Source organism: Trachemys scripta, chromosome 2, assembly GCF_013100865.1.
Source record: "Trachemys scripta elegans isolate TJP31775 chromosome 2, CAS_Tse_1.0, whole genome shotgun sequence".
In the NCBI taxonomy this organism is placed as follows: Eukaryota; Metazoa; Chordata; order Testudines; family Emydidae; genus Trachemys; species Trachemys scripta.
The window spans coordinates 2,920,526-2,935,593 of NC_048299.1; the positions used below are offsets into that span (position 1 = coordinate 2,920,526).

The 15,068-nt window shown below is 50.9% G+C and overlaps 2 protein-coding genes across 2 annotated transcripts in view; both read left to right on the forward strand.

Annotated features, from left to right (window-relative positions):
* The window catches only part of LOC117873933 (cathelicidin-related peptide Oh-Cath-like), a 96,089-nt gene extending 94,174 nt beyond the window's left edge, over positions 1-1,915 (forward strand). The window contains exons 4-5 of the mRNA XM_034763836.1: positions 154-498; positions 1,871-1,915. Of these exons, the coding sequence (XP_034619727.1) occupies positions 154-498; positions 1,871-1,915 (390 nt within the window). The remainder of the gene's footprint in view (positions 1-153; positions 499-1,870) is intronic.
* Positions 1,916-4,524: 2,609 nt separating this feature from the next.
* LOC117873934 (cathelicidin-2-like) lies at positions 4,525-11,530 on the forward strand. Its single transcript, XM_034763837.1, is given in 6 exon segments — positions 4,525-4,591; positions 7,133-7,214; positions 7,216-7,324; positions 7,849-7,956; positions 10,366-10,449; positions 11,417-11,530. Coding segments are annotated over 6 exon segments (564 nt in total).
* Positions 11,531-15,068: the final 3,538 nt, after the last annotated feature.

Below are 15,068 nucleotides of genomic sequence, written 5' to 3' on the forward strand. Positions count from 1 at the left end.
AGTGAGGAAGATCTGGTTGGGATCAGCTTCCCACGGTACAAATGTTGATCCAAAGTTACCAGAGTTTCTTTGCCATGGGAATCTCACTGAGAACGGTTTCCATCAGCCCCTAGAGTTGTCCTACTGCTGAGGTCTCTTTTCTCTCCCTTGCAGCTGGTCAAAGACTGCTCTGGATTCTTCTCCACTGAACAGGACCCCCCTTCCGTCATTATCAAATGCGAGGAGGCGTCTGAGGAGGTGAGTGGCCTAGACGGCCTCCTCTCTGCTCACGGCTGGGCTGAGGCAGGGTTACGGGTTTCCCTCACTGAGATCCCGGCCAGGTATTTCACACTGCACAAGTGTCCCCAGAACATGTGTCTGGCTCCACCTACTGGCAGTGAGCTGGCAAAGGTCTCCTGCCCCACGAGCCTGGAGATAGAACCCTACAGCTGCCAGCAGAACCGCAGGGAGCAAATTCTAATCTCACGGGGATACGTAACAAACCTAAAGCTCCATACGGTGCCTGGGAGCGGGACAAGGGCAGGGGGGTCTGGGGAGGCTCCTCACCACTTACCTTTGTCTGGCAGTGACATTTACAAACGTCGTATGATGCAGACATTGAATGGCCCCTGGTCCCACACACCAGGCAAGAGGCCCCAGGCATGGCCCTTCCTTCTTGCTCTAGAACAGGGACCTGCCCAAGGTGGGCGTAAGGGTTACAGACAGTAAAGGGGGAGGGGATAAGGGTGGAGTCTATAATCATGGGCCTTCAATGGTACGGCCCTAGCACCCTGTCCCTCCATCAGGCAAGCTTGTGCCCCTCTCTCAGAGCCACAGAGCGATGTCACCCTCCATCCAGAGTTCAGCGGCAACATTCACTCCTGAAGGCTACTCCTCCCCCTACCTAGGCCCACAATGATGTTGGCTGCTCTCTGGAGAGGCTGTGTACACCTGGGAATCTGAAGACCTGAGTTCTAATCCCTGCTCTGCCACTGACCCGCCGTGTGACCTTGGGCAAATCACGCTGTCGCCTCTCTATCTAGACTTTAGCGCCTTAGTGCAGATACTCTCTGCCACTGTGTGTGTAGATACCGCACCTTGCATGATGGGGCCTCTAGGCATTAATAATAATAAATAAAGCACAAGAGAGACACAACAAACTAACATTCCTTGAACGTTTGGAGCCAATATCAGCCTGCATGGAGACGCTTACCCTTCTGTGCTCTTTTCCTTCTAGCCTAGACCCACTACAAGGCATAGAGCTAAAAATTCTTTACAGAAGTTGGTAACTTTCTTTGTAACTTTGGCACGAATATCCTACGGGGCATGCTCTCCAGTGTTGAGAAGATCCAGGGAGAGAAGACATAAAAGCAACCTTGACCCTGATAGACCCAGCTGTGGCTCCATTTCTCCTCCTCTGGAAGCACCATTAGAAGCAAGGCCGATAACAATCTGAACAACTTCAGAGCATCTGCTGCTACCTACCGCGTAGCAGCTGTTGCATTGCTGCTCACCAGGGCTCCTCTGCATAATAAACTACCATGCTGCAGACTTATACTGTTGTCCTCTCCTTTCACATTGTGGGAGGAGATTAGAGACATGAACCAGAGTGAGTCACCTGACAGTGCTACTGGCCAAGGAAAGACCCCGACTAAGAGTCACACGCCGTCTTTGTTAAGGAGAACCATCCCTGGCCCAATTGTAACCAAGATCCAGACACTAAGGCCTGGTCTACACTAAAGGGAAAAGTCGACCTAAGCTACGCAATTTGAGTTACGTGTATAGCGTAACTCAAATCAACATAGCTTAGATCTACTTACCGCGGGGTCCACACTCCGCGACATCAATGGGAGACGCTCTCCTGTCGACTCTCCTTGCTTTTCTCGATCAGGTGGAGTACAGAAGTCGGCGGGAGAGCGATTGGCGGCCGAGTTAGCGGGTTTTCACTAGACCCGCTAAATCGAGTGCTGATGCATCGATCGCCACAGCGTTGATCCTCCATTAAGTGTAGACAAGCCCTAAGGCCCAACTTGTTAAAAGTTACTAGGAATTTTGGGTGCCCAACACAGGATGTCCTGAAAGGGGCCTGGTTTTCCAAAAGTGCTGAGACCCCATCCTCTGAAAACGAAGCCCCTTCAAGATCTCTCTATTTGGGCACCCAAATGTTGACCTACCCAAAATCAACAGTCATTTTGGAAAATTTATGGCCCAGGGCATATAATGATTTACAAACCGGGACTGTCATTCATCCACCACTTGATGGCACCAATTGGGCTCAGGTGCCCTAAGGGAATGGGCATAACTAGCATCCACAGCCTTGGCCTCGGTCACTGAGGCACTTAGTTGGGTTAACAGTCATGTCATCTCCATTGTGGACTCACTCAGCCTCCCTGATTCACCACAGGTACCTGCCAGAAAGTGGGTTAAGTCCCACACCCTGTTTATTCAATGACATAGGCAGGCCATAACTCCTCGTCCCTAAAATAAATTAAACTACCACGTCTATGCTGATGACTAACAGATCCACCTCTCTACTCGAGACTAAAATCTCCTTCTGTCCAAATTAAAATCTCAGCCTGTCTCTGTGACATCTCCTTGTGGATGTCCAGCCGTCAGCTCAATCTAAACATGGTTAAAACAGAGCTCCTCATCTTCCCAGGACACTGGGCTAGATGGACCTTTGGTCTGACCAAGTATGGCCATTCTTCTGTTCCCCACAAGCCTCCCCCACTACCTGGGCACTCCGGCCCACACTATGGCTGTCATCTTTGACTCTGCCCTCTTGCTAGGTCCTCACATCCAGGCCAATTCTAAACCTTGCCAATTCTTTCTGTATAATACCGCCAAGACACGGCCTTTCAGGTCCATCCACAGGGCTAAAATTCGTCCAAGTGCTCATCTTCTTGATTAACGCCGCGTCCTTCTGTCTGGCCTTGATAAATGCGATCTTGCCCCACTAATACCCATTTAGATGCTGTGGCAAAGCTCGTTTTCCTAGCCTGTCTCTTTGACCACGCCGCCCCCCTCTTTGAATCCCTTCACTGCCTCTCCCTTCTCTATCACTTCCATCATGAGCTGCTCATTTTCATTTTCAAGTCCCTTCACGGTCGATCCCCACCCTCCCTATCCTCTTCTCATTCGCTACCAAGCTGTCGCTGCTCGCCTTTGGTGAGCCCATGTTGCTAGCCTCCATTGCCCACTCCTTTTCAAACAGGCACCTCCCTGCTTTCTCCCAGGCACTCGTGAGATGGCCACATAAACATCTGCCCAACCCCCTCATTATCCGCCCGTAGCTCTCTCCTCAAAACGCTCCTTTGCCGTGATGCCTACGAAAAACAGCTAGGCCGCCGAAACCTCCACCTCTCCTGCTGACCAGTATTGTCTCATTGTTCCCTTGTCTGTCTGTCTCCAGCTGTTGTCCCTTGTCTTGTACTTAGACTGCAAGCTCCTTGGGGCAGGGACCATCTGGCTGTTCTGTGTTTGTACAGCACCTAGCACCACGGGGTCCTGGTCCATGACTAGGACTCCTAGGTGCTACGGCCATACAAATCATCATCATCATCATGAGCATGTAAAGAAATGACTAGCTCTGGGTTTAATGTACTCCAGCAAGGAGGGACTGACGGCATCCCGTGTTAAAGGCTTGCGGATATTCTGGGCCCTGTGCAGCCCCTCAAGCTGGAGCTGCCCCGAGGTTTCTCCCTACCAGACCCACCCACTATAGATCAGGCACCTAGCGCAGCTTTGAGCAAACCCACAGCTCCCTTCCCATCTCCCCATGCACAGAGATCAGCAAAAGGACCCAAATCCCATAGCGGGGTCATTAAAGGTGCAAATTCCATCGTATTGAAAACACTGATGCTGTTTGGTCTGACACCAAAAATGATTCTGCCACCCTTTCGTTCTGGCCTAAAAACTGTATGAATCTAGGAGTCAGGATGGGGCCCTAGTATTGGAGACAGCCTGGAGAAATCACAATTTCAGTTCTTTGCACACTGACAAGGCTTCTGAAGGTGTCTTTCAAACCTGGAGCAGGGAGTGCAGAACCAGAAGGGGAGCTGGGCTCAGCACGAGCGGCAGCGTTGAACGTGCTCTGAGGCAGCAAATCCGAGGGGTGAGCGAATAAAAACCCAACAAGGCCTCTTCTAGGGTGTGCAAATTAGTTACCCGGGGGAAAGACTGAAGCAGTTGAATGCTTCATCAGAGATGGTTTGCTTCAGACATGCCCATGGCCATATCTAGCCCCGGGTAAAATGGTGATGACTCTCTCAAGAGCCCTAAACCCTTAGCTTGCTGGTCAGCCTCCAACATTGCACTCTTGAGGTTTGACAAGGCCTAGATGTGGGATCTACTATAGCCCTCACCTCTGGAGGAAGATCGTGTGCTGCTGTCAGGAAAATGATTAGGTGGAGTAACAGGCAGTGACATAGGTTGGGAAATACTCATAGGGGGAAATTCACCCCAGGCCAGAGGACCAGCACTGTGCACTACTTACGTCCCACTTTAGTACTATCACAGGTGCCTAGACCAGCCCTTTGCACAGGGATGCAGGTAGGACGTCCGGTCACTAAGGGGGTCCTCAAGGTGACAGAATCCCTGCCGGAGCCATCAGGTACCCAGGACAGCACTCATGCTGCACCTACCCTTAGAAAAGGGCACTGTGCTTCCTACGCTGCACCTGACCAGCACTGGCAGGACCTCCATGGAACCCGTCCCCTTTCGGGGTGGCTCATAGCCCCAAGGACACTAGGAAGGGGCAGCCTCTGTGCTCAGGGGATGGGAGGATTTGGTGCTCTGGGCCCTGGAGTCCACCCCCACAGATGACTACGGTGTGACCACAGCACTTTACATAGCACTGCATGTGCTGTTAAACATCTGCCATGCACCAGACCAGAGGTGGCTGCATTACACTAAACTAAAAGGTTGTTACAAGGAGGAGGGAGAAGAATTGTTCTTCTTAACCTCTGAGACTAGGACAAGAAGCAATGGGCTTAAATTGCAGCAAGGGAGGTTAACTTGGACATTAGGAAAAACTTTCTGTCAGGGTAGTTAAGCACTGGAATAAATTGCTTAAGGAGGTTGTGGAATCTTCATCATTGGGGATTTTTAAGAGCAGGTTGGACAAACACTTGTCTGGGGTGGTCTAGATAATACTTAGTCCTGCCATGAGTGCAGGGGACTAGATGACCTCTTGAGGTCCCTTCCAGTCCTATAATTCTAATCTCCATATTATGGACGAGCAGCCGAGACCAGAGCGAAACTTGTGTCAAACAGGGAATAACGCTGTGAATCTCTCTTCCATTTTTATGTCTAAGGCCTGGTTTTCAGAACAGCTGAGCACCCAAATCTCCTAGTGCAGTCAGTGGGAGCTGCGGGTGTTCAGCATCTCTGAAGGTCACACTGTACTTTGTCAGGTACTTTGGCAGCTTTGAAGAAAGCTCCTAACCAGCTGAGGCAGCCTGGCTTTGCGGTTAATGAAGTAGAGTTGTGGGATCAATTCCCTGCTCTACCACAGAATCCTTGTGTGACCTTGGTCACTTCTCTGTGTCTCGGTTATCTGTACATGATGTAACATCCCTGGACGGCGGGTTGTCTGTGGGCATTGGACCCTCTGACTCTAAAATCATGAGCATAAACTGCTACACCTGGACTAGAGGGCAACAATGTGAGATATGGTATGAGCATGTGTTACATGTAGTTTGGAGACAATCATATTCTTGTCTCTTTAGGTTGGAAGCTCTTCAAGGTAGGTATTGTGGCTTACTATGTAGGTTTAGAGCACCTAAGTCCCAGTCTTGGCTAGAGCCACTGGCTGCAACAATAGCAGAAATAGGAATAATTTAACTGTATTACTGCATCATTATAAAACCTCCACAAGAAGAAACCAGGCACCTTTCAGAGCATAAACATGCAGGGAAATTCAAATTCCAGCAGAGAGAGAGAAAGAAATATCATTGCCGGAAACAAATCAAGCCATAGACGTAAAGAACATCAGAGCTGCTACATCTCATGAGCTCACAGGAGAGTTGACATTGCAAGGAGTTTGGGCATGAACTAAGATCTGAGCTCCAGAAGAGCAATGTTCTGCTCCCAGAGCCTGGGTGATTGGTTGGCGTTACAAATCCATTTCATTTCATTTTGGCATCCCATGCAGCAGACAGGATTCCCGGTCGGTGGTTGCAGAGAAAGCATTTGATTGAGTAAAATGAACACGTTTATTTCACACGTTAGCTACCTTTGGATCCAGGGGGCTGATCCAAAACTCACGGTCAGCGGAAAGTCTCCTCTTCAGTTCAATGGGGTTCACACAAGGCGCTACCTTCCCATACCACTGCCCTTGAAGTCCACCTGTCACGTCTCTAAACTAACGCCTCTGGCACTTTGTGAGAGCATCTTACGTTTCAGTCCAATCCGTATTTGTAAAGGGCTTTGAACAGGAAAAGCACCAAATGTCCTGGGCCAGACACCCAGCTGATGTCAGTGGAACTACACTAAGTTACACCAGCTCTGGCTTTTCAAGTGCTGTTGGAGACCGGACAGTTAAAAGCCGTGCTGCCTTTCACAGGCAGCGGGAGACTTCTGCACCGACCTGCACAGGTACTTAGGAAAGCATCAATTCCGCTTGATTATACCAGGCTGACGTCAGCTGTAAACATATCCTGAGTCTGTTACCTGGGCCTGTGTGTCACTGAGAACCCAGCTGAATGTGAAGCCCTGAACTGTAATTGGGGAAACAAGAGACGATGGCGTCATCTTTTCTTCTGCCAGTAGCATCTCCCTTCCCCTCCTCCTCCTCCTCCTCCTCCCAGCATGTGTGTGCGCTAATCCAGCCAGGGTTTGAGCAATAAAGAAACCCCCCCGCACCCACCACTCTAGCTGAGCTCCCCCCTCTGTGCATGCACTAACACCCTGGCCAGCTGCAATTTCCTGTAAGTGCAAGGGGAACGCTGCAGCCTTTGGCAAAACCCAAGTAGCCAATCAATCACCATCCATCTTACCTGATTTCAGAGTAGCAGCCGTGTTAGTCTGTATCCGCAAAAAGAAGGTGCCACAAGTACTCCTGTTCTTCATCTTACCTGAGGTACCAGAGGAGGCAGCGCATAAAAAGGTTTCCCTGGAGCCACAGGGCTGCATGTCCACCCCTTGCTGAAAGGCCTAAGACCAAGGCTGGAGAGAGGCTGGGGAGTCCTAATGATGCTCGAGGTGGCCGTAGCAACCACCACGTCACCTCTGCCGCACACGGAGCTACGAAGTGGCTGTTTCCCACGCTGTAGACCTCTACAACCAGAAGGCAGCTGGAGACTCTCTCTTCCGGCTCCTAGAGGCAGACCCTCAGCCTGGATGGGTAAGTACCCAGGGGATCATCAGGAGGTCAGACTAGATGATCGAATGGTCCCTTCTGGCCTTCAAATCTAATGAATTACTTCGAAGCCCAGATGTGCATTAGCTGCTGATTGAAATCATGGACTCTGAGCTTCTGCATACTCAGGCCAACTCATACAGGGGTCCAATCATCCGGTCGGGCATTGCACACCTCCAGCAAGGGGCAGACAAAAGCCCTGAGCTACTACTGATTTCCACACGTGCAAGATCAGGCCCTGTTGTTTCAAACTAGAAAAAAGTGCTGACACCAGGTTGTAGTCTGTGTCGGGTGGCTGACGGCCGGTGCTGGGTTACTAGACATCAGGCCTGATCCAAAGCCCATGGAAGTCAACGGAAAGACTCCCAGTGACTTCAGGGGCCTTGGGATCAAGCCCATCCTGCTGGTGAATTACACCACAGTGGGGTCTGGAACATTGCTGCTCCCCCAAAAGACTTTGTTTTGTTCTTTTATATCATAGATATTTGTCTTTTCATTTAATATCTTAGGACGGAAATTCTCAAAGCACTCAAGAGCTGAACTTCCTCATTAAAGAGACCGGGTGTCTAGTGTCGGAGAAAGCCGTTCCGGAGCAGTGTGACTTCAAAGAGGATGGGGTGAGGAGAATTGGGATGTTTCTTACTATTTGCATTACAGTTGAATGTAGAAACCCCAACCAACAGCAGGGCTGCATTGTGGTAGGCTCCAAAGAACCTGCTCCAAAGATCTTATGGTCTAAACCAAGAGCAGGAGGTGAAACACATGAAGTGACTTGACTTGTCCAGGCTCACACAGCAGTGCCAGGAATAAAGTCCTGGTCTCCTGATGCCCAGCCCAGTGCCCTGTCCACTGGGCCAAGCTGCTTCCCTATGACTTCATTGTTTCAATCTGATTTAACACCCATGTCTTAAAAAAATCTGCAGATCACGGATCAGCTCAGTCAAGGTTCTTCAGACCTTATATAAGGAACATTATCTCAGAGAGGTCCCCCACCCAAAGCCCATGCCCTCACTCCAAGTACAAATAACACAGAATGGTATTTTCCAACGGATTGGTCAGTGCTGTGCATGAAAAAATTTCTGTTGACATTTTATGGTTATGAGTTTAAGTATCTAAGAGTCGGGTATGCGGGGAGGGGGAGAGTGACAATTTTCAGAGTAAAGTTAACTTATCCACATGGCACCTATCTATACAGTAATGTTTCTGATAAGTGGCAAATATAACACGACAGACTGTTAAATGCACTATGTTACACACACCATATTGAAGTCTAGCAGATTCAACATATATGTTGCATTTTCCTCATCCAGAGCTGCCAAAGCACTTCACAAATATTAATGAATTATTCCTAATGATGAGGGCAATTAACCATTGGAACCACTTCCCAAGTGGTGGGCCCTCCAGCACTTGGTGTCTTTATATCAGAACTAGATGTCTCTTTCTCAAAGGTCTGCTTTAGTCAACCCTGGGTTATTGGGTTTGATGCAGCAATCACTGGGTGAAATTCTCTCGCCTGCATTATGCAAGAGGTCAGATTAGATGATCACATTGTGGCCTCAAAATCTATTAATTTCCCTGCAAGGCAGGTCAGTATTGTTAGCCTCATTTGCAGGTGGGTAAACTGAGGCACAGAGCGGGGAAACAACTGCAGAGCAGAACGTTGTAAGGAGCTGTTACTAGATTGCAACCAGTGGTGCTCGGACTTCTGCCGGGTCTCTCTGTGCCCACAGGTGGGCATATGTGAGGACAACGACTCAGCACCAGGAAAAACAACGTGATCTACTGAGCTAAGGTTAGGACTGGGAGCAAGAAACTCCTCTGATCGGCCACTGACCCACTCAGCGGCCTTGGCCAAGTCCTTCAAAAACTCTGTGCCTCAGTTTCTCCATCTGTGACATGGGGATAAAAATATTCACATTCCTTCCTAAAAGTCGAGGACTGTAGCTATACCGAGATTTATTCCAGATGGGGGCAGGAGTGCAGAGACAATGGAACACATGGGAAACATGAGGCCAAGAGACAGAGAACAGAGATAGCAGATGCAAGAGCATGGAGTGAACTGGAGAGAGACGAAATCAGAGGGAAGGGAATGGTGCTTTTCAGAGGGAATAAAAGGAGGTTATAGAGGGGGAAAGCCTAATGAAGCAGTGGTCTGGAGCTGGCCAGAATGTGTTGGACATGCTGGAGAGGGAAAGGGGAGATTAAAGAAATGGAAGAAGGAAATAAGACAAGATACATTTACCTTCTAGGTGACAGAGTTTTTTTCTGCTCCTTTATTGTAGATGGCCCCTAGCCCCAGCAGATGCCCCTAGCCCCGTGAGTGTGAGCAGCTCCCCTTCTCCTGCCACAGAGCAGGCTGGTGGGAGCTTTTCGCCTAGTCTCCCTTGCTCACCCCAAGCACTTAGCATACAGGACACAGACTGGTTCCAGTCCCTGCGTTTGGAAGTTAGCAAACCCACCCGGTTGTAGCTCCAGGCCCTGCCCTCCCTCTGGCCGCATGGGCGGCTGTCTCTGCATTCAATCCAGCTGTTATGCACCACGAGAGCCTGAGTTACTCCTACTGTTGGTTCCCTGATCACTTTTGCATGCAAGACACCTGGGATGAGGGGCCATTAGCACCTTTCAGCATAGCATTATCATGCCCACGTTGTAATGTCCCTAGTTTAGCACCAGACCAGGAGGCAGCTAACAGGGACACAGCCCAGGAGGTATCAACAAACAGAACTTTGCTGCAGCTTCTCAGAGACCAAACTATCTGAACTCTGTGGAGCCAGTTCCACTTCCTGGCATGTGCTACCGTCAAGGCACACTCCACCACAGGAGACTGCTGGCCACCAGCGGCTGATTTCCATATATTTCAGAAGGGAGTGGGGTGGTCCCTGCCCCAGGGAGATCAGTCTATACCTCAGCAGACCCACCCGAGGTGCAAGGTCTGCTCCCAACACCAGGACTGTGGAGATGAATGAACTGAGCCTTGACCTCTTCCCTGCCTTTTCTGAGCTCTTATCACCTTTACGCCCTGGCAGCTGGTGAGAGACTGTTCAGGATACATCTTCCCCGAGCAGCAGCCGGCCACCATCCTGATCACCTGCGACACAGTGGCTGAGGAGGTAAGGAAGGTTTCCACTCAGGTGACCGGCTGAGGGACCTGCATGGTCATCGTAGGGGCCTGGCAGAGTCAGGGCGCCCTTATCCAGCTGGGTTCCTGGCCAGGGATTCCACACGGCATCGGCTTGGGGCATACTCCCATTGGACAAACAGATCCACATGTGCCAAAGAAAGGTGCCATGCTAGGATCTACGGAGTTCACATGGGGCTGAGAGGTAGGCAGGAAAGGGGGGGTCTTAGGGCCCCTCTAGGCCACCTGCTTCTTGATGGGCCTGATGGGCTAGTGACTTTGGGAACGTTATGGGATGAAGATCCCGATTACAGCAGGGGATGTCCCCATGCCCACTCAACAGCCCCAGCAAGGGTCTTCCCTCTTCACCTTCCCAGAGAGGTGGGGAGCAGCTGCAGTGTCTGGATCTTTACCTTTGGGCCACTATGAAAGTTCTTCTCCAGAACATCAGCCCTTCCACTCCCCCTCCCTCACAGCGCCCATAACACATGGCTCTTTCCCGGTCAAGAGGGCAGGAGTCGCACGCAGAGACAGACCTCAGCTGGGGCAAAGGGGCAAAACTCTACAGAATTCAACAGAGCTGCAATGATTTACACCAGCTGAGGATCTGGCCTGCCCTCTAAGGCTGCTCTGTTCCCCAAAGGTGTGATTGCAACGGCAGGGTTTTCCCCCCACATCCCAGTGTGCAAGTATCATCTCCTCCGGGCCCCCAGCTCTTCCTGGCCCCGGATCAGGAGCGAAAAATCGCCCTTGAAACTCAAGAGCTGCCTCTTAGGGCAATGCAAAGCAAGTAGGGACGGGACGGTGCTGTTCTCAGAGGAAAACCCAGCGACACCTAACAACATTCCCTCCCCCCTAGATCATAAGTGCCAGACAGAGGAGTGGAGTTCTCGGAGCGTCAGGTAGACTGTCTCCCTGTCTCCCTGGAACCCCTTACGAATGTGCTTCTCTCTCTCCAGCCTCCTCGTGTCCGGCGGTCCCGGTTTGGAAGGTTTTTCAAAAAAGTGAGGAAGCAGCTCGGCCGGGTTCTCCGCAACTCCCGCATCACTCTTGGGGGACGAATGAGATTCTAAGGCAGAACGGGGAGAAAGGCGCAAACGTCCCCAAACTTCCCCACAGCCACTACTGCTCCATGTGTCTGAGCTGCGCGTCTGGCTTGATCCTGTCCCTTAGAGTCTCAATATAATAAATTTAAAAAGCGACAAAGAGTCCTGTGGCACCTTATAGACTAACAGACGTATTGGAGCATAAGCTTTCGTGGGTGAATATTCACTTCATCGGATGCATGTATATAATATAATAATAAATATAATTAGGGAGACCAGACAGCAAGTGTGAAAAATCGGGACAGGGGATGGGGGGGGGGTAATAGGAGCCTATATAAGAAAAAGCCCCAAAAATCGGGACTGTCCCTATAAAATCGGGACATCTGGTCACCCTAAATATAATAAATGGTCATCTTCAGTGGGTTGTATGTCACTCGCCTTCTCTTTATGTCCCAACCCTCCTCCATGCCTCTCCTTTGTATCACGTGAAGGGGCGGGGAAACGTGACCAGTGCGTCACCTGACCATGCTATTAGCCAATGGAAGGTCCCAGTGAGGAGATGTCATGGTCTAGTCTCCACCGTTTCTAGCAGTAATACTCCAGCTCAGAAACTCAATGCACATAATGGGTTTATCACCTGGCACTTCGACTAGCACAACACCAGACTGGGAGAACTAAGCCAAGTACCAAGGGTTGATGGGGGACCAGGTGTGACCTGCATGTGCGGCTATTAATTCAGTCCAGGAGGATGGGAGTGACCCAGATGTTGCAGCCAGGACTTGCCCCACCCGCAGGCCCCACCCAATAAGTGGTATCATCCGCATCCTAAACAACCGAATGCCGGCCAGGTTTAGAATACCCCTAGCAATCCCGCCCCAACTGACCGTATGGGGAGTAGCTCCCTGCCGCATTGTGCATCAGCAACACAGGGCATGAGAGAACTCCACCCACATCCTCACCCCACTCCACCCCTTGCACAGGAAGAGAAATAAGAAGGGAAGGAGAAAGAAAAGAGACCGCGTGAGTGCACAGCGACCCCTCCCCCGCCATAAACACATCCTCTGCAAACACAACAGCTGACCACACATCCCGCTTGACGACAGAGCTGGCTCGGGAGGGGACCGCACAATGGGTATATCGGGAGCAGAGCAGAGGGATGGGCACTGGGATTGGTGAAGCAGTCAGCTGGCAGGGAAGTGAACTACAGAGCAGGACTGTTAGACCCGTCCCCAGAGCTGCACACTCAAGAGGCTGAGATGTATCGTTACAAGAAGCCAGGCATCCTGCTGCCTGTATCGACCCCCTTGCCCTTGCTGCAATTGAGAGGCGTTCTTAGCACGTGTGAGCTGCTATAAGCCTGGTCCTTCTGTCCGTAACAAGTCCATGGGACTGCCACACTGAAGAAGTGCAGTGAGGAGGGGGTGTGCTGGAGGGTGGGCCACTGGACAAGGTGCTGGACTAACACTTGGGCAAGTCAATGAATCTAGCCGTGCCTCAGTTCCCCACCTGTAAAGCAAGGAGGACGCTGCCCTGCCTGGCTGGACTGCTGTGATGATCACGTCATTAATGCTGGTGAGGCGCTCAGATGTTACAGTGATGAGGCTAGACAGGTAACTGCCCCCCAGCGTTAATTCAGGGCAGCGCCGCGATGCAGGCCCGCATTTGGGAGCGAACGTGTGACAGACACAGGACCTCCCTCACAGTCTGCAGGGCCCTGCTTAATGCAGCCACTGTCGAACAGGGAGCACCGTCCGCACCCCTTGTAAAGATCAGTTTCTTCGCTTCTCTCTTTGCAGGGGCCCACCCAGGACCTGCCCTTTTGCTGCAAAACTCCCTTGCTACCAAAAGGAGGGAAGGAAACACATTTTAGTGTTATGCAAAAACACCGAACCGTGCTCTCCTCCTCCGTTCTCCTAGAGCAGCGATACTCAGACCTCAGGAGCCAAATTAGCAATCAACATTACCCAGAAGAGCCACCATTTTGGGACTCCATTGTTTCATTTACTACAGCGCTCTAGATCGATATTTAAAGAGGATGACGGGGAAACACGCAGTTTATAGATTATTCTCACAGCAAAAGGACTGACCAAGTATTATTATTAGATCGTTAACAACATTGGAAAAGCCTCCTGATTGGTTAATAATGAAATCACACCGGTTTTTAATATCGTGTGCTGCAGAGAGCCACAGGAGACCCATTCAAGAGCCACCGAGGTTTGGGAGCATCAGGCTGAGTGTCACGGCTCTAGGAGAAATACTGTAGGTGGGAAGGTACGCGGGGTATTTGAATACTGAGCTGTTAAAATGTTTGGTTACCCACTAGGTGGCGGTATTGCTCATTACACACACACAGGGCCTCATTCGCCTCACGCTTTCCAAGGTGTAGAGGAGGAGGAACGCCATGGAAGTCAGTGGTGTTATGCGGCTGTAACAAAGGGGAGAGTCGGGTCCTTTTTCTCTGCATTTTTGGCCTGACTTTGGGCCTAATTCTGCCGCTTTTACTCGCCCTGAGTGGCACCTTACTCAGTGAGTAGACCTGACTGACAGGAGTCAGACGCCGCTCACTGTGAATAGAGGCGGCAGATTTCTCCCTCGCTGGGAGAAAGGAAGGTCACCTCCCTGCTGGCTCTCTACAAATCAACACAGAGTCACGCCGCTGACTACCACAACCGTCCTCCGGCGATGGAGCAGGTCCGGTGTGTGCTCAGCTGCGCGGATGACAACCCCAGGTGGGTAAGAACACAGCCTTTGTGCTCACCGGAGTTACTTCCTGTGGCTGTTAGCAGGTTGTAGAGCCACTGGTGTCACGGGAGAACTGGAAAAGGGGCCGTGTCTGCAGTCCTGAAGCTGCGGTTCAGTGCACGGGAGGAAATGAAGATGCTATTGCCTCACCCGTCTTAGCCAGCAGCCCTGCTCCCCGCTCCCTCTTGCTGGACTGCGTCGAGTTCATTTCTACCGCGCTGCCAAGGATTTCAGCAATCAAACCAATACTGGCGTTTTCACTCCAGCCGGATTTCTGCCTTCACCTGCACAGGCGTCTTTGCCAACAGCAACTTCTGGTGAAGGAAAGGGACAGAGGCATCCCTCTGGAAAAGGCAAGGGTGTCAACAGAGAGGGCCAGATTCTGTCACCCTTACTTCAAGAGTGGGCCCGTTGACCTCAGTGCGATTGGTAGGGCTGGAGGGCTGGAAGGATAAACAGTGGCACGAGATAAATCCACAGGAAATAAAGTTGCCCATCTGTGTTGTTGTTATAAACAACTCACACAATTGTTTATGCCTTGGCTTTCCCTGCTGCGACCTAGCTGGGCCTTTTAGAAGTTCAGCATGTACTCGCCAATATGCACGATGTGCTGTAACCGGCGCTGTTTCCATTTTCCTGATGTCCCCGGAGAAAGCAGCTCCTGGAAACCTTCTGGCTTACTTTACGACCCTAATGCTAATAAAATGGGATGTGCTTTTGGTGGATTTGCTGGGGACGTTATTGGTTATGGTGAGGCAGGGTTTCTTTTGTTCTCAGTGGTTATAGCATAATGCGGCAGTCTGGTCACACTGGCATGCCGGGG